This window comes from Parus major, chromosome 3 (genome assembly GCF_001522545.3).
Source record: "Parus major isolate Abel chromosome 3, Parus_major1.1, whole genome shotgun sequence".
Lineage (NCBI taxonomy): Eukaryota > Metazoa > Chordata > Aves > Passeriformes > Paridae > Parus > Parus major.
The window spans coordinates 19,229,979-19,250,436 of record NC_031770.1 but is presented as its reverse complement, the minus strand read 5'-3'; the positions used below and the strand labels follow the sequence as shown (position 1 = coordinate 19,250,436).

The following is a 20,458-nucleotide window of genomic DNA, read 5'->3' as shown; positions in this document are numbered from 1 at the left end:
TAGCAAAACATAGCAGTGAGCTTTCCTCTAGTTATTACTGTGCAGATGGTAGCATATATAGTCTTCTGGGATTTGCAGTGCCAAAAGATAACAGATACTTTCACATGACATTCACTAGAAAACTTCCAATGGTATTTGGCTGTGGTTAGACATCCTCTTTTATATGTTGGAAAAATTAGGAACATGACTGCTCTCTTAGCAGCTTAGCACTAACACTGTGCTAAAAATGACCACTGCTGCTAAATTGCTGTCAGAATAAATTGTGTAGGGGCTTTGTTATCCATTCTGGGCCAGATCAGCTTTGTTACCCTCAAATACTAATTTCACTGTTTAAGCTAATCACCAAATACTAATTTCACTATTAAAGCTAATCAATCAGGCTGATTTTTCATGAAAGGGTCAATAGCAAACAGACATTGAGTGAAAACATTTTTCCTTTTGTTAGGCTTTTCAGTATAGACCTGGGCATAAATAAAGCTGAATCACTATACTTGGATCTGGTTCCTCTGCCAACAGAAGCTTTGGTGTTGAGATGCTCTTATACCACATCCATAATAAGAGGGGTTTACAATTTAATTAAATCAAAATAATTAAGCTGAAAAATCATTGTTTAGATTGGACCTTTTACAAAATTTTTTTTTAACTTCACAGCGTTTTCTCCTGCCAATGAGGATAAAGTAAATTTGCCTTAAGGATATATATGCACAAGGGAAAAACATTTGAACCAAGAAGTTTGCACGTTTTGAGAAAATAGAATAATCTTAAGATACTGCATATGAAAAAATTCAGGGTTTCAGTATATGTGAGAAAAAATTCCATAAGAGTTGTTATTGAAAACTTAATTAGAAGATTCTGCATAATGGATTAGGAAAATACTCTGGTTTTAGTTCTAAGCTGCCTCTGCAATCAGTAGCTTGAAAGGCTGCTGCACTCTCTTGAGTAACTGTGCAGCAGTGGAAATTGGAAGGATAAGAAGGATGCATCAGTCTGTTCTTCCCTATCGTCTGGTACATGCTGTGCCCTGATCTCCTGATCTGCACAAGGTATTCATTCACTGTGTGCCCTTCACCACCATGTTCATCACATTTCCAACGTTGTGTATTGATCAAACTGTGGACCTTGACAGTGGAACTGGTGTGTCACTTAATTCCATTGGCACAGTATACTGTGTGATTAAGGGGAGATGGACAGACTATGTCCTACTATGCACAAATTATAACGGGATTTTAAGGTGTGAATTTCTTTCTGTAAAATTATTAACAATAGGAAGTACAGAGTGTTTTCATATACCTACACATTGACTTTATTTTACTTTTTTCATATTATGGAGTCATATTTCCTGTTCACTGCACTGCAGTGACATCCACTGCAGAGCAATAATATTCCTCCTAAATATCTTGAAAAGAGTGCCACGATTAATTTGTTGAATGGATTCACGCGAACATTCACCTTTAAAATTAGTAAGAATTTTTGACATCTATTTGTTGTAGATCTCGTAGGCAGTAAGATAAGATACCTTTTACCACTAATAATTGATTGCCATTTTGAGCATCTATCTAACTGCAGCTTGAGATCAAATATTTTGGTCAAGGAACTCTGTCAGGATACACACAGGACTATACATCATATTAGAGAGGAAAAGAGCGTTTACATAGCTGCCCTGTTTTGCTTACTAAATCTGAAGGGGTTAATTTAAAAAATGAGAAAAATATTGAGGATGAGCAAGCTGTCTGATGGTACTGGCTAACTGAAGTATGTAGTATGTGTGTTCTGTTAAAACTTTGATTTCAAAGTACAGAGTTCTCTAAACTATTTTACATCCTAGGGTGGTCTATAGATATATTTCATTGTTTTCCCAAATTTAATCGATTAAGTCAAACAATATTATCATGGCAGGTTATATTCCATTCTCACCTACACCAATGTGATGTAAAATCAAGTGGCATACAGTGGTATACCAAAATTTATTGTCTCACTAATTTTATTTTACCTTCCATATTCTGTATTTGAGCAGGGGGAATGATATATAGTCAGGAAGATTAAATAGATTTAGGTTATCTCCTCCTATGCTAAGGTTGCCTACTGCTTCTGTTGCAGGAATTTTATGATTTGGTATCTGAACTGTTTAAAATCACAATAACTTACTACTTTTTCTGGATACTCTGGGCAACTATACTAATTATTGGTTTTTATTGGATGCCCTTTCCTTCAGTTAATATAATAATTTTGTAATATCATTTGGCCAAAGGACCACAGAATGCCAGTGGAAATGCGAACAGAATGCAATAGTTGGATAAAATTAATAAACATAGGTCAGTGTGAATTTGTAAAATGATGAAGTTCTATGCAGAATTATTAAAATCTGTATATTACTGAAATCATCACTTGAAGACTATTCCAAAAGTGCCAGGAACAATATTATATGTGTATTTTTAACCTTTATACAGACAGCAGGAGCACTGTCAACTGAATTTGCATCTCATAGCAGGAACCAACACCATTGCCTACTGCATAATGAAGAATCAGAATAACAATGAGTTGCCTTGTCAGATGAATTTTTTTTATTTTCAAACTATATAGAGCAAGTAATTTTATCATTAACAATTCTGTAGCTACTTAACAGATTTGTTACACAAGATCATTTTTAATTGTGAGTTTTGAGCACATATGTTGATAATCCTATGACTGTTTTCCAATGCATGAAACATTCCCTATGACAAGGACATCACACTTTGTGTTAGCCAGTATATTCATGTTTTTAGTAAAAAAAAAAAAGCATCCTAAACTTGCCATAGTAAACATTTATATTATTCTGATTCGTTTAATAATTTTCAGATCATGATCACTTGTTAAAATATCCAAATAATTCTCCTACAAAGCTATTCAATAAAAATGTGTGTGGGAGAAAGTCTGATTGGACTAAACTTATATGGAAAGCCAGGTTTGTAGGAAGATGCAATAGATGCTGTTAATATATTGAGATAGGCTTTAAGATAAGGAATATAATACGTACTAAAATAATTAACAAATTTTTGAGTTATAACATTTTAATAAGCAATACTTTCCTATCTATGAACCATACAACAGACAGATCACTTACAAAAATAGAACAAGATTATCAAATAAACTAAAACATATTTTGCATTTACAGAATTTTTTTTCTCCTGCAAAATTTATTGAAGCTTTAAAAAAGTAAGCCAACTTATTTTCTACTTCACAATGAACCAGAAAAGGTTCATCCTGAAGCAAAATTGGTCCAGAATCCACAGAGTGTCATGCATTACAGCTAGTATCCATAATGTCACAGAGATGATACCCATATATCCCAAGAAAAGATTGCTCAATGAACCTATCAAATTTGTGAACAGACTGGCAGGAAGAGTACTGATTTAATCCAAAAATCATTTCATTTCAACTGATTTCCTGCTGACTTTAATAGAATTTGGATTTATTTTCTTTGGGAAGGCATATATGTAGAAGATCCCAAGCATGAAACTTCCCAGTGAACACATTTCCTTTTAAGTTATGTGGAACTCTGGCTGCATTTGGAAGGTTAAGTTTATGTTGTTAATATCACTTATCTTTCTACACATTATTCTGTATGCTAACAGTGAAACCCATGCACAGTGCATGGCATGTTAGTATTAATCTGCTAATGTGTGAAATAGTATATTCACATCTAACTGCTTTAGATTCTCTGCTTTTGTTGCTCCTTTTCAAATGCTTGAAAGTATGGTAAAAGAGATGAAAGCTTCAGGTTCAAATAGCTTTAAAATAAATCTATATTTAGGCTAAAATATCTGTGTTTCCAGTCAAGCAATATTTGGACTGCTACATATCACTTATTTTGTACTGCCTCTCAGGAGAGAACCATTCCGGGAGCTATTATCCCTGTGACAAAATCATCTGCATGATCTGTACAACTGTACAGGGCAGTAGGGTGATAGAGATATTTTAGAACAAAATGTGTCGGCTGCAAAACTATGCTGAAAATTATTTGTAACTGCTTAAAAAATCTCAAACTTTTACATGGATTATGGTACAAGTATTACTGAAGGTGTGTGATAATCAGGAATGATCATGATAATAACACTTTCTAAAAACATCATGAATTACATTGAACTTCAACAAGTATTTTAGACTTAATTTAATATCAGGAAGTAATGATTATTAATCATTCATTCAAGGCAATCTGATAAATTCCCATTGATGACAACAGGAAACATTTTGCATCCTGTTATCATTTTTTTTTTTTGGAATACAGATCTATATTTTTGACATTGTTTGTGGCTTTTTTACCACCAGTTGTATTCTAAATCAAAAACCTTCCATATTCACTGTTAGAAAGAAGTACCTCAGTATATAAGAACACGAATTGACTTTAGTAATATGTTATTATTTCATTAACTTGTAGATAGGGATACTAAAGCTGAATAGAGGGCTCTGTAATCAAAAAGGAATAGTATTAAATATGTAAACCACTGATCATACACTCTGATATTGAAGGTAAAGAGGCATAAAATAAAAGAACAAAGTTGATACCGTATGTATTGTCTATTTATTCATTTGTTTGTGATTGATGGATATAGAACAAAGAGTTTCCTAGTAAAAAATGCTTATGTACCTACATGTAGTGACTCTGAAATCTGTACCTTGAGGACAAAGAAAGGTCGCCAATCTCTCCAACTCCTAGTTCTTTGTCAAAAATGGACACAGTTAATGAGGTTTGTTTGGTACAGCACAAATTCTCAGACACAGATAGAGATCCTTTCAATGGAAACAAATTTGTTTGGCTTTACCAGGTTACTTAGCGATTAATAATAGCCTTGAGATGCAGGTCAGAAAGGTCATCATCCCCGCTTGCCAACACAATCTAAAATGTGCAGCTACTCCGGCTCTGCAGGCTTTGAGGCCCCAGAATGCTATGCATAAAGTAAAACAGGCTATTTTCCAACTTCTTTTTTCATATTAATAAGCAATTTTCAAGAGAAGGGTGGCAAAATGGGGGCCATGCCACTCTAAGTAATTCATTTATTTTGCAATTTAATCTTATGTTGGAAAAAAATTACACTGCTGCAAAAGCATAGCATGGTGATTTTTAAACGTCAGTGTGCTTCGTAAGTAACCTTGTATGAAATATTGTATTAGCAGCCTTTAACAGTAAACTGCAACAAAACATATTTTCAGAGATTCAAAAATACCTGTGCAACTTTTCTGCCCTGTATTTCCTTTTATTCTATTTTTCTTTTACAATTAAAATAATACGTTTAATTACTTAATACTTTATGTATTTTAATTGATAAGATAACATGAAAGATAGCATGAAACAAATAAGTTCTACACTGCAACTTGTATTTAAGAATGTGATTTCATAGTGTTCATATTTATAAAGCAATTATTGCTCTTTCACATATTTTAATGAACTAATTTAATGATAATTAAAATATTAAGAGTAAGTCTGAGTCATAATCTTAAGAAAATGCTTTTGGGAGCAATATGACTTTTTCTTGGGATTGTTCATATCAGCAAACTTACCCATGTGCGTATTTTGAAACAATTTGACCTATGTCCTCGCAGTGTCTTGGTACTCATTGAAACAACTGGGACAATTAATGTGGATCTCTCTAATCTGTTTTTCAGGAATATTTGAATTGTCCAGTTATGTGAAAAATACTTTTTTCCTTTTTATTTTATCATATATACACATACCAAAAAACATAAAGATTAGAATTCACTCACCTAATTAACTTTTTAGCAATCTAAATGCTTGACTGAATATGCTTGGTGTATTTGGCACACAGGTTAATTTGAACTAGCCATTTTGTAATAACAAAAATAACAAATGTTAATCAAACTAACCTTTTTTAACTGGGTCAAAAAATTCCATACACTTGCACTGTGCACAATAGCACAAAATTTTGTTTCTTATATAACATTAATTCACTCTACTGTTTGCATAACTTATGGCAAGCCTGGCTCTATGAAAAAAGCAAAAAAAAAATCCCAACAAACCATTGAGGAAGAAATTTATGCCCATTTTCTGTTCAAGTTTTTCTCTAAACATTCAGTTGAAATCATGAATTTTCTCCATTCTTTGAAACCTGGTGTTAGGTATAGTTCCATATTTCTTTTATGATGAAAGAGTTTTCTGCACAGAATCACATATTTAGATGACTCTGTGTTTTTCATGAAGCAGTTCAGTTCTGGGTTCTCATGGTGGCCTCTTCAGCTCTCATCAAAGCATAGCAGAAATGACCTGTGCAAGAAGCCCAATGCCACGGAATCTCCTCCTAAGGACAATGCATACATGGAAGGTTCCCATCCAGTTTTCCTCTGTGCCTACTTTCTCAACCTCACAAAGGGCTCAAGGATCAAGGAGTGAATATCATCTCTTATCCCATGTCTACTTTCCTCTCTTATTCCATAAAATCTCCCCTGTCTGCAGATCAGGAGGTGTTGCAAGGCACTAGCTCAAACATAAATGAACAACCTTTATTTATACTGTAATAGCTTCCACTTAGAGAAATTCAAAGTAAAATGACACTTAAAGTCAGATAAAATGACTTACATGAATACTATTTTATCAAGCTGTAAGCAATGTGGACCTATATTCTGCTCCTACTTTTGATCACTTTAATCCTGTTTCTTCATAGTTATATCCATGTAATATCCTACTGCTGTGGAACTGGCAGAACAGTAATTTTGCTTTCCTGTGGTGTCAGTATACTGCTAATATATAAGAGCAAAACACTGTGAAGCTATGAAAGGGTTAAAGTAAAATAGGAGAGTAGCATGTCTTTTGTTCTTGTAATATAGTCAGCACACTTATTTTATTACAGGAGTGAACTTCAAGAGTATGCAGAAATGAAGGAAAATGAAAAGAAAATGAAAGACCTAGAAAAGAAGGAAAAGGAAAAGAAATACCAAGCCCGAAAGATGCATTACCTCCTTAGCACTGAGCAGGTTGGTAGACCTGTCCCTGACAGCTCATGCAAACCACTTGGGCCCCTAGCCTGACAGAGATAAACTAGCAGGCTGAATGGGACATGACTTGTTGAAAAGATATCACAAAGACACTACTTCGAGTTCAATTTAGTGCTTTTCTATAGGCAAGAGCAGGTACCATGACTATTCTGTGACAGTAGCTCATAGAGGCAGCATCAGCACTGCTGGCAGAAAGAGTCCAAGTCAGCAGTTTGATCTGGCACTGTGATAACACAACATGAAGGGCATAACCTCGCTTTAAAAACTCATTTTGACTGGCTTATTGTTGTGTTGTTGCACTTGTCAAGAACTAACAAGTTATTAAGCTGAGAAGGGATTTCATTTTTTCCCGCTTTTTTAATTGAGCTAATGCTTGGGTTGGTTCAGTGTTCCACTTGTTTTTAGGATAGATTGTAAATGTAGGTTTTCAGCTAAAGCTTTTCTTAGAACTCCCTGAAACAGCTTATTTAGCATGATTGTTTTCACTCAAAAATGCCTCATAAATTTTAAATATTTATTATTAATTAGTTTTGTATCAATATTACTGGTATATTATTCCAAGCTTTCTTATGCAAGGTGCTTTAAACAGACAGGTAAATATGCCAGTAGATATAGCTTACATAAATTTGATATGATTGGTAAAGCTTGTGGGTTTGCCATTTTTTTAATCCCCTTTTTAATCCCCTTGTAAACTTTCATAAAAAAAATAAAAGGATTTTGTCACCATGAGTGTTTGGTGACTGATTGTTCTTCATACAGATAAGGAATTAATGTGAAATATTAGTATTAACTAAATTCTTGCTTTTTGTAAATTGTTAATTATAATCTGAGTTTAAGAACTGCTAATCCTAAAGAATGCAGGAAAAAATACCATTACTCTTTATGGCAAGATGTTTAATCTTCCCTTTTGTTTGGGAATTATTTGTGATATATCCTGTAGATAAAAACGTGATTTGATTAACTGGATATCAGTTATGAAAACTTGATGTGTAAATTAAGTTAATGTAATTTTTTTTTTTTTAAGGATAGTATAATATAAGTAAAAAAGAGCATAAAAAGTTTTCTCAGTGGCTATTAGGAAAAGAAGGTAGTTAATGACTATTATAATGATTAAAATCATTGTAATTTATTTTTCCATATGAAGATTTATGATATTGAGAATAATCTGCACAGTATTTTATATTGTTTTAAACTGTAGAAAATTGGGAATTCCTGTTTTAAACAATGCAATTAATATAAACACATGCATAAAAATTAATATGCTTACCTGGAATACAAAAATTACCAGGTTGGAGACATTGAGTGACTTGTGGTCTAGTAAGATTTTAGTAAACTCAGCTCACCTCCAATGACATAGGCTTAGCAAGCTGTAACACTTTCTAAGGAATGTCAAGTAGTTCCTCATTTCAGCCATGAAGGACTGCTGGTAGAGGGCAGCAGTAACTGTTATGTTCTGATGAATTTGGGTTATTAATTTTACAGAATTCAAATTTAGCTAGCAGTGGTTTTAGCTAGCAGAACAAAAAGAAAAATTCTTGGTTTTGCTTGCTGAGATGGTTTGTGAATACTGAGGCTCAGAATCTACAGAAGCTTTTCTTTATCAGAGAACTGAGCTCCAAGAGCTGTCTTCTTTTGCAGGAAGTATTTCAAAACAGAAGTAAATGTAAATCAATGCAAAACCTACAGACAATTTAAAAACCAGTAGAGATATATTTGAAATTAGCTACTTACTGCAAAGTCTGTATTCCACAACTAACTTGGTATCTTGCTAAGATACAGGGCCAGTTATTTCCATGCAGAATTTACTGGTTTATTTCTCTGTGCCTGACATTTTGCTCTCTAAATGTTTGTTTGGTCTTCTGATCTGATTACAGCTACATCTTGCTGTTTTCAAAGAACAGTTAATTGGAATAATGAGCAAGGACCATTCATGTCTCAGTAGAAACAGGCAGCAAAACTCAACACTTTTGAGTGAGTTAAGAAAACATATCATCTGTAAGCAGGGCACATAGCAAATGAAAATAGGACATTGATGAGCTGGATTTATTGTAGAGTCATGCATTACCTAAAGCCCAGTAAGTGTCAAAGTTTGGTTCTCCTCCCCTTCCTCATATGCAATGAGGTTCAGTCATGGAGCTACCTCATGCATCAAGGCTTTAGGTGTTCAGGAAGGCTATATGGACAGCATTGAAAAATCTGTATATGCAATAATTGTTTCAAATATATCCAATAGTTTGGAATGTTTTTGTTTTAATACAGGCAAAAAGGTTGAGAAAAGGCTGTTTATTTATTGACAGAAAATAATTAGGGCGTTGTTTCTCCTCAATTTTTGCTAAGAAAGGTGTGACAATCTTCATTCTCTCCTGAGCTGAAGCCCATAACAACATTTCACAAGTGCGTTTATATATCAATATGTCTGTATCTTTATCTATATCTGTGTTTATCTATATGTTTATCTATATACAAGGTGCTCCCATTCCTAATTGCTAACATTGTTTTACTTTTAAGAAGTAAAGCTGAAGAATTTGTCAGGAATGTACAGGGGTATCTGGTATGGACGTAATAGCAATGCCTATGCTTAATTTAGGGTTTTGTCCTTGTCATGAATTAACTTGCTATTCAAGCATTTATTTCTTTCATAAACTGTTACTTTATAAAGAAAAAACACTTTCTAGTTGCTTAGTGCAAGCGATTCCAATGTAAAATACAGCAAGAAATAGATCAATAAGGTCACAACTTTGGGACTTCCAAACCAAACTCAATTTTAAAAATAGAGTTCTCTGTATTTCAGATTTTAAAATTTTTATATAACACAATCCTTTCCTTATGTGTTTTTTACCTTATCAGCCTGATGCATTTTGACTTTATGATGAACAAAATAAAAATTATATATTTATAAAGTCTTTGTTAAGAATATTTCTTACAATTTCCTATTGATAACACGATTTGTTTTCATCATTTTTATCTGTTTTATCATTAACTGAATTATGATTTCTTGAGACATGAAACTTAAAATAATTAAGTCTTTCTTCTTAGTCCAGAATCACAGTATGCTATTTCCACTACAGTGATGGTAATCCCTTTTTTCCCAAATTGTCATTAATAAATGAACTACTTATTAAATGTGGTTATAATTTCCATTATAAACATGTTTACTTATGCAGATTATTATTCTATATCCCTGTAGTTCCTCTTTCTGTATTAACAACCTTCACTATAATTGAATAGGTTCTTACTTTTGCTCTTTGTCATGTTTTCAAGGCCAACATTTGTAGTGAGGGCCATCCTCTGCCAAGTGCTGACAAATGACCTTTAAAGTCAATGACAGAGGAAAGCACTGAATACATTCATGGCACTTTGCAGAAATGGGGACAAGGAGCCCACTTGTGTTGAAATAAATGGTTGCATGATTCCTGTCATTGGTTTTTCCAGCCTTTCAAGAAATTTTGTAGTTGGTCTTTGTCTTACAATGGTGATGAGACTCAAAGTATGTCAGTCTAAATCCAGAGATCCAGTACTGAGTTAGAATGCAGACCTGTATTACTTTCAGCATCTGCTGACAGAGCAAGCAGCAATGCTGAGGTGATTTTGTGAGGGGGAGCTGGTGCATCAGCACCTGCAAGTCCACAGTGGGATGGGGAGCAGAAGCTAGTGGTAACTGAGATAGAGAGCAGAAGTGAGGACCTGTTGAGTTCAGGAGAAGAGCCCTATGGAAACAGTGTTCCAAGTGTTGCAGCTGAAAAGACCTTCTGCTATTACAGTTTCTCCTGTCACTGAGGAGAGGATTGGAGAATCAGCAGAGGAACAGATTTTTTCCCTTTATAGTTTTTTACTGTATAGCAAAGAATAATGGGTGAGGTAAAAGAGAATTTTGAATCTCTTTTCTCCATGTCTTCTGTTTCTAAGCAGATAATTACTTTTTGTCAGACAAAATAATTGTACATCTAGTCCAGGAAGCCAAATTTCTTTGGATCTGCAAAATCTTGAGAGTTTTGTCACACAGCTGCAGGACATACTTGTGCTTTGCTAACTTTGGGACATTATACATGCATTGCTTAAGCTTATCATTGCTATGGCTGGTGGACTGAGTCACAGCCTCATTTCTAAACCTGGATCTCCTGCTCTGTGATAAATCATGCTGAGAGTAGATGAGCTAGAACTGTTCCTCTGTTCTCTGGGAGCTTTTGTTCTATCTGAATGCTTTAATGATTGAAACCTTAGAAAAATTAATTATGCTGTTATGTGTGTATATCTACTCTTGACTTTTGTATAGCATCTTCTTTCTGTTAGCCCCTGACTAATTAGGAGACCTGAGTCAGACTGAAGGCTCCTCTGCCAAGCATCCTATCTTTGACAAGTGGCCAACAGCATGGCCTAGGGTAAAGGAATAAAATGGAGCAATGGGGCAATACAATTACTGTCAAGAATACTCTCTCATTTTCCAGCAAACATTAGTTGAAAGAATTGTAGTTTTTAGTTGTATAACTTTCTATTTTTGTAATATTTAGATGTTTATTTTTTACCTTCATATTTCTTCAATTCCTGCCTCTCTTGATAGCCAGAGAAGGAACAACCTAGACAGGGAGATTCGGTTAAGAGCACTAACACTAGCTCTGAATTTGTGCTTCCTTGGAAGACCAGGTTCACTCATTTTCCTTGCAGTGTTGTTTTTCTTATGCTTGTTCATTTCACAGCTTTGCTGTCTCTGATATTCTCTCACAGGAGAATATGTAATTGCGAAGTGCCTTAGTTTTTCTCCACAATTTCACCTGGTTCTGGGGATTGCCTCTGCCACTCCAAGCAACACTGAAGTCCATCACTTTTATGCCCTCTTTATCAAGGTGACAGTTTTTCCTGATGTCCTTGGACAGTTTGTGGACAGATACTGCTCATAAGACCCTGGTAATTTAGAGCTGCAAGGGAAGAACAAAGTCCATGTGTAATAACAGGCTGTTTTCATTACAGAAGTTTTAGAAACTATGACATTCCTTTTAGTAACAAGACACATTCTCTCTCTGGATTACAGTAGTTCAGTTTTCAGTTTCTGCTTCACTGTGACACTATCTGTCTGTTGAGTCATGGCTAATGCACTTAGGTACGTGGCCGATATTGGCCTACATTTATTCCCTTTGAAATAATGCTTTGTAAAGTATTACTTGTAAGGATGTTATAGCTGGTGCTATAAAATAAGAAAGTATTTTGAATAGAACTAGTCTTGACTGAGACGATCTTTTCCAGGGGGACATAAACATGTGAGAAAGTAACCCTTTAATAGATTAGCACTATAGAAAACATTAAAAAAAAAACCAAAAACCCCAACTTAAGAATAATGCTCTATGAGGAGGAAGGAAATGTTTGCTGTGAGTTACTCTCAAGTGAGTAACAGTGAAAAGTTCTAATGTCAGCAACAAGAATCAAGTTTTTCTATTTTACTTTCTCTGTATATCTCCATAAACAATTCCATTGTGGGTTAATGGAACCATTTAGCAAACTTCTCTGGATCCAGTATTAGGGCTTTTGAATACAAAGGAAATAAAAAATGTTTTGTTTCGAAGAACAGTTTCATTTTGATTTGCTGTATTTATTGTAGATCTCAAAATGTCACTTCTATGAATTGTTTCCATGTTTATTTATCATTTTTCTATATTTATTTAGCATTTGTCAGTTCCTAGAGTAAAATATTTTAAATTCAAATGGTATTCAATGCTGAAGTATTATTGTATTGATTTTTTCCTGTCAACAGAGATGGCAATTCATAAACATTACACTGACTGCCTTTGTCCCTTTTTCACTTTACTGGAATTCAGGAGTTAATTCTGTTGAAGTTACTGCACTTATTCAGGTCTAAATGTCTAATGTTCTAAGTGAGAAAGAAAAAAGGCCACAAAATCCTTCCTGGAGCAGGTTGATGAATATTCAGGAGACACAACTGATTAATATGCTTCTAACCTAATGTGCTGTCCTGTAAGAACTTGAAAAACAATTGGTCTAAAATGACACTGTTTGACATCCACTCTGTCTCTGGACAGCTGGCAGTTTTATTCTTATAAAGGTGAGGACTCAGTGGATAAAGCCTTAGCCTTTGATCTTCAGATCCACAGTTTAAGAGACAAGGCTGCAAGTTTGGTCATTTGAGCTTAGTCCCGAGTGAACAGTCCACATCACAAAATGATTATACATAATTTGTTACTATTGGCAGTGTCTGTTCAGAAAAGGCCAAGGACTGAGCTAGCATGAAGAATGAATTAGCTCTTACCTTTTACATTTTATTTCCTCCCTCTTTACTGTTGTAATTTTATTATCCTGTCTCTAAAACATTCAGGGGATGAAATTATCATTCATTATAAGTACTAATACTTCCTGAAGATGAACTAAAATAGTCAATTTTTTTTTATTTTAGGTGCCCCAATCAGTGAACATCCCCACCTATCCATGGGTGTTTTATATCTACTCATCTTTTCTCTGCCAAGTAGTCAGATGTTTCTGAGTACTTTCTAAAGCTTGTACCGTGAAAAATCCTATTTAAATTAAAGAGGACTGTGAGCTTTCTTAGTTCTCAGGCAGGGGCTAGCAGCTATATTTAAATTGCACTTGTATGTGAAGCACTTCATGCTGCAGCATTCTGTATTTATAAAATATTATTTCCAAAGGGTTCAAAATTTACATTACATCCTTCTGACAGTACTTGTGACAGGAATGTTTGATCAGCAAGCTTTCCTTGTGTATTCACTTCCCTTTGGGAACCAGATGTATCAGTCTATTTACAGGTATTCACTCTAGGAAAATCATTCCAGTCTTGTGCTTCATGGGGCGCTGCCCACACCATCTCAGTTCACTTGAAAGGGATCTCAGTTCATGTTGCTTAATGCTTCTGCCAGAAAGGACAACATAAGGTAAACTGAAAGAAGCCAGTAGCTGAGCTGTTTGTGATCCTGAAAGACTTTGTGCCTGAATGCCAGTTCTAAATTTCAGAAATGACCTTTAAGTGATTTGTACACACAATCAAAAATCTCTAGTTCTCTTGGAATCTGAGTCCAGCTCTTGCCTTTTGGGCTAACTCATCTTGAGGACACATTCTGCTACTCAACACAGTATCATGGTGATGTAAAAAAGAGGGAAATAGCTGAAAACCAAAATATACCTCCAGAATCTATCTGGTCCACATACTGCCAAAATAATTTAGTGACAAACTTTACAGTTTCCGTAGATTTCCCAGTTTTGCTCATATATTTTTTTCAATCAGACATTTTTGTTCTCTAGGAAACAGTGGTTAGCTCCTTAGAGTGGAAAAGTACAGTCAAAGCCAAAACTAAGATTGTAAGCATGATCTTCATGACCAGAAATGGGTAACTATGGTTAGAGGATGAAGGAAGTGCTATCTCCTGACACCATAACCTTGTTCCTATGCAAAAATGCATGGATGTGAACTATTTCAGTTCACTGGTGTCAGTGAACAGTACTTCCATCCCATTCAGTCTTCTCTTAAGTCTCAGCCTAGCACATCTGGTAAGTGAAAATATTTCCAAGAGAAATCAATAATTTCTCCTCTTGTCCCCCTTCCCAGAAAACAAGATGCTCACTTCCTATTCCTTGAAATCAGTGAACCAACTTTTAAGCATTATCTGTGACAATATTGTGAACTATTTTTCCTAAAGGCTGCCTGCTATAAAATCATTCATTTTAGATTTTTTGATAATTGGTTAACTGTTCAAAGAAATGAGAATTTACACAAAAAAATTGTCTCTCATTAGAAAGAGCTTAACAAAAATAAAATGTAAAGTTTGGGTGCTGTTTTCTAATTGATCCTATGCAAGCTTAGTTTTTAAAGATATGTCCCTGTAGACATGGCAATATTTCTCAGAGCTTCTTCTAAATAGCTTGTTACTAGCCATATCATACAAAGCTTGATATTATAACATAGTGACATCTCTGCATCTACCCTGTATTATAGCATTGAACATTTTGGCCTTAGTCATTTAAAAATCCACCAGATCCCTGCACTTAGAGTGTCTTTTTCAGCATCAAATTGCATAATCCCTATTTGTGTGGATTTTTTTTAGACAACAAACTTTGTGCTCCATTCCTGTGGGTAGGATTAATGGCAGAGTTTAAAGGACAAGCTGTGTGATCTATCAAAAAGTGTGCATGCTGAGATCTTTGAAAAACATGACCACATTTTGTGTATTACTGTCAATTGGGGTGGCAAAAGGGTTGGATTGCTGCAGGGTCAGAAAACTGGTAAGAATGAGTTTTATATTGAATGCTGGCTGTGTGTATGATATGGTAAAAATGTTTAAAAAAGAATCTATGCTGCAAGGAAATCACAATGCAGCACAATATCAGCTAAACAGTTCACAAAACCACATTCAGAAATGGTGTAACTCAACTGATATTCTTGAAATAGTTACTGGTATAAATTTGCTTGATGCATAGTAGTCCATCTGGTATTTAACCAAGTTGGGATGAGCTATGGTCTTGCTCAGGTAATTTTTTTTCTCCTGTTATATTAGGAGAAGTACATGCTAAGTAAGAGATAATTGCATAAGAGAGAGGTTAGGAATGGCATGGGAGAAGTCATGAAGATAAAATACCATGCATGTCCCAACAGCAAACCTTCCTGTTGATTAAGAAATGGCACTGATGGTATCCTTGCTTTAATGAGACTTCAAGATGAGTGATGCACACACCATTTCTTTTGTTTTTCAGCTCTTAGCTCTTAGGCAACAGAATAGCATAATGGTAAAGTTCTTTCACTACCTTACACTGTTTGTTCAATATTCAGTGCTTTTGTTTAGTATCTAGTATATACTGTTAATTTGAGAATTGTGTCTGTCCTGCAAGGGACAAGATGAACAGTGTACATCTCCTTACATCTATTTGCTTTGTTTTCAGTTTTTCCACTTCAACAATCTGTAAGTAAAGTCTTCATCTTTGGGTTTTTTTTTTCTGATTATATCACTCTTTTCTACTAATTTTTGACTACCTTTAACTAATCATACTAACACGGTTCTGGTCCCTTATTATTCTTTCCCTATACAATACTATGACTGTTCATTAAACCTTCCCCTCATTTATTGGTCTGATTGCAGACTGCTTTGTTAAACATTATACCACATTCTGAGTTTTCACTCATTGCCTAATCCAATAGGTTTACTACAGCAAATTGTTTAATAAATCTGTCAGCATATATGTCTGTGGGGGAATACTCACATGTAAGCACAATGTAACAGACATAAGGCACAAGGAAAAGCAATGAAATATTACATTGTTTTGCATTTTTGAGGAGTAAAACAATTCTCTATTTAGCAATTATATCCTTGACAAAGGAAATCTCCATATGATTTCTATCTGTATCTGTTACAAAGAGCTTCTCCTCTCTTCTGATCTGTTGTTGCAGGTAACTTCTGGTGTTACAAATTCAAAGATTCTAAGTGCTATAATTGTAAGGATTTTTCTTAATCCAGTTAGAAAAAGAATGAATCTCAAGTAGATTTTTTTGTACAAAGCTATTCTTTTCCATTAGGAAAATGAAAATGGATGGAATTTTAATTTTAAATATGGAAGTAATATCACATATGTGGGTATGTGTTTTAAGGCTCTGAAAACTTCTCACAAGATAATTTTAGTCTCAAAATATCTCTGTAAAGGAAGAAAATGTTGTGCTTGTAGGCAGTTATTGAGCCACAGAATATGTTCACCTTCAGAGATTATTTTTCAGACTAAGGTCTTTAATTCTCACTTACTCAAGGTGGTTATATAACAGGTTTCTTTTCAGAGATTCTTATAATTTGTATGATATCCCATATTCAGCCTAGCACTTCTTAAAGAGAAAATGGTAACAGTAATGTAATTTCCTGTTCCAGCTTTTAAAATAAAGCTATTCAGCAATTAAATTGTATTTTTCTGCTTGTGTTGAAATTAGAAGTCGAGTGAGAAGACAGTAAGAGAACTTTCAATGTGCTGTGCCTGTGTTGCATCTTCATCATAAGAATATTGTTTCTCATGCCATCATTCACTCATTCTAGTTATTATCTCTGATCTAGTCAAGTCATCAAGAGCCTGGATTAGAATTAGATTTGACAGAGTAAACCTCGTTCAGAAAGACTATCAATGAAAGGTGGATGCATTTTTGGGATGCCTCTGCATCTTCTGGTCCACTGTGTTTTGGATATTGTGCCTCAATGTTTCATGCAGTAAATGAAGATTATGTTTCTCTTTTGTCTTGGTGCCTAAATGCCCAAGCAGATGGTACCTGTTTGGAGACACAATTACAGTGTTGTTTCCTGCAATTGAACTTAGTGCCTTGTATGTTTAGAGGTTGGTTTTATAGTCTGTGGCCAGGATACTGGATTTGAATATTTCCTTAACACCTCATTGTATAGTCCATAAAATTGCTTCTTGGTTTACCTATACAAGTGCATTTAAACAGTGATTGCACTATTATTTCGATATCAAGCAAACATTTCACAGATGAAAAGGACTGAGCCAAGCTTTACAGTCTGAAGGCACAATAACAATAATTAATGTTTCTATTACTCTGTTTAAACAGAATATATATTAAACAGAAGACAGGTAATTAATCCCACTTGAAAGAAAATACGCTACTCATCACTCATTTATGAATTCTTCAGTCTCCCCATAAAAGCAGTATCTCAAAGAAAGGTAAAATACCTTAGGTGCAACAACAGGCTAGGTCCTCCGGTTCTTATTTAGATGAAATTCCTGAGAGTATACTTTTCAGGGATTAGAGGATCAGGCCTGAGGAGTAGCATTAGCTCAGTGAGTGCTGAAACTATGTTTATAAAGGTGGGTGAAATTTTTCCTACTGTCAGGCATGGTAAAGAAGTTTTATCTCAAAACCAGAATGCTAAACCATACTATGGTACTTTTCCAACATCTGCATAAACTTTGCAATGTATTTCTTAATTGTTAATACAAAACTCTGTTCACATTAGTTAAAAAATTGCAGGTTGTTGTTGCTAGTACAATAGATTCTATTGTAGCTTAAATGTTTTGATGTTTGGAATTTGAGTTCATGGACATAGTCTTATACTTGTTGCTAGAACAGTATTTACATATTTTTCATAGATACTCTTTCTAAAATAAATCTCATATTAAATCTTGTCCTTTTATTTTCACTAAATATGAAATATACTGAAAGTCTGTAAAAAGCTAGCTATTTGGAAGTTCAATATTCCTTTTCTTTTGCAGACATGTTTGCAGCATTATATAAACACTTACTTCTTTGTGAATCATTAATGTTTTAAGGTATTTCTTTTCCCTCCTAGAGCAACTATATCTGGGGATTAACAGGATTGTTCACTGGAATTCATGTGGAAGCATAACTGCAGTAGCTGAGAAATGATCATGTTTCCTTTTAGTTCTCAGCAAGAGTAATTGAATGTTGAATATCTTACTAAACGTTGGACTGTGACAGTGTGTTAACACTCCGACTATCTCCTAACAGCAGGGCAATTATTTGCTGAGTGGGATTTTTATAAATCCCCTGGCAGTGGTATGTCCTGATAATTATGATGAAGTGCACTGGTCAGTGTTGATTCAGCAATCCCATCTCTAGCAAATATTTCATTCATAGCTCTCCTTCATGCTTTTACTTTTATGGCTTTTAAAGATCTCTTACCTCTCCTCACAGCTTGCTTAGGTTTTTTTACAAATTACAATGAAGCAAGAAAGTATTTTTGAAATTAAGTCCCTATTTTGTTGAAGTCTTTTCTTTCTCATTTAACTCCTCATTGAAAGACCAGAGTGAGAAAGTAGCACTTTATTTAGGTTCTTACTGTGACAACCATTTGCACAAGCTTCCTCTCTCAAAGCTGTTTTTTTCAAGATTAAATGACTGTTAAATGAAACATTTATATTCATGATATATGTTGATTATTTCAGTCTTTCACAGTTGATATGAAATAATAATTAATATAGAACATATCTTTATTATTGCTTATTAAACTTACAGTAAAAATATGTAAATATGTCTGAATACACTTTCTATTGATTTAATGCTTTCAATTTATCTTCAGCTCAACTTTGTCAATTTTTAATTTTGCATGTGTGTTATTATTTGCAGCACAATACCTATGCTGTATCTTAGAACACATTTGATTTGAAATTTTTTACATGGACTTTAAAAGGTCTTTTTTTACATAGATTTTGAAAGAAGTAGGAAAGAAGACCAATAATTAATTAATTAATTAATAAATATTGCAGAATCTAAACTGTTCAGGATTTATTATACCACTTGGGGTCACCTATCTTTTCTGAGGAACTGTCCAGCATAGTCAACATAACCTTGTCTTTCCCTTTCTACCTGCACCTTTTTCTCTTCTTTCTTCCTTCTTTCTATTTCTTTTGCTGCTGCCTTTCTTCATAGTTTAGCTTTAAAGGCAACTCCTTAATAATTTTCTTCTTTTATTCTTGAAAATAATTAATTAATTAATTTAGACAGAAAGAAAATTAACTCTTTCTCTCTGTATTGAAATGATAAAATTCTTTTATTATATGATAAAAATATCTTTTATCACAAAATAAAAATTTTGTCTTCTTTGGGGGAGGCAAAAATGGATATTCTTTAGCACTGAGTAAATACAGCATTTGTGGTGGAAGCAATTCAGACTATAAAATCCCCAAACCTTTTCCTTGCTAATGTTTATTAAATTAATATTTGTTTCCTTATGATTTTTTCTTCCTTTATATTTGACCATTAATTATAAAGATAAGCAAATGATTGGGAGGAAACAAAATGATAGAGTGTTAGAAATGCAAAATGATTCAAAATATTAATGTATTGTTAAGGATGACTGGGTAACAAATGGTACATTTGCCAGTATGCCTGACCTGACACAATTAATATTCCAGGTCATGCTTGGGTTTCCATGATGGAAGGTCTGAGGCAGAGAATTCTAGGGGAAAAATATATCTATTGTACAACTCATTTCTCTCCCTCACTCTTTTTTTTTTTCTTTTTTTTTTTTTTCTTTTTCCTGACGACTCAGAACCATAGTCTTAAAAAAAAATAAATCTCTGCTTTCACACCTCATTTGCCATATTCACCACTGGGCCACTGTTCACCAGAAGGGCCTGATGTAAGGAGGTCAGTAGGAAGCTATTAGCAGAGTCCCCTCCCGAGATTTCTTTGGTCTCATTGAGGTGAAAGTTAGCATGACAGTATTGCAAATAACTCAGTTGTAAGTTTTTTAACAGTTAGCACAGAATTCCCCATAGTGTTTGCCACTTTGGAAAATTGTTCCTGGAAATGAAGTCCTGAAAGCTGGCTTTGACAGAATCCCTTCTTAGTGTTGAAATCATGGGTACAGAAAAATGTGTCGTCTTCCTGGCAGACCAGAGGTACATTTTTGTAATCTATGGTAATGTTTTGGAGCATTACTTATTTTTTTATGGATTAAATGTGGGGAAAATATTGTTATCATAGTATGGAGTAATATCCAAGACACATACT

General features: G+C 34.2%; 1 protein-coding gene across 1 annotated transcript in view; it reads left to right on the top strand.

Annotated features, from left to right (window-relative positions):
* SPATA17 (spermatogenesis associated 17) overlaps positions 1-20,458 on the top strand; it is an 88,153-nt gene that overhangs the window by 28,069 nt on the left and 39,626 nt on the right. Inside the window, exon 6 of the mRNA XM_015622284.2 lies at positions 6,840-6,963. Coding sequence (XP_015477770.1) covers positions 6,840-6,963 — 124 coding nt within the window. The remainder of the gene's footprint in view (positions 1-6,839; positions 6,964-20,458) is intronic.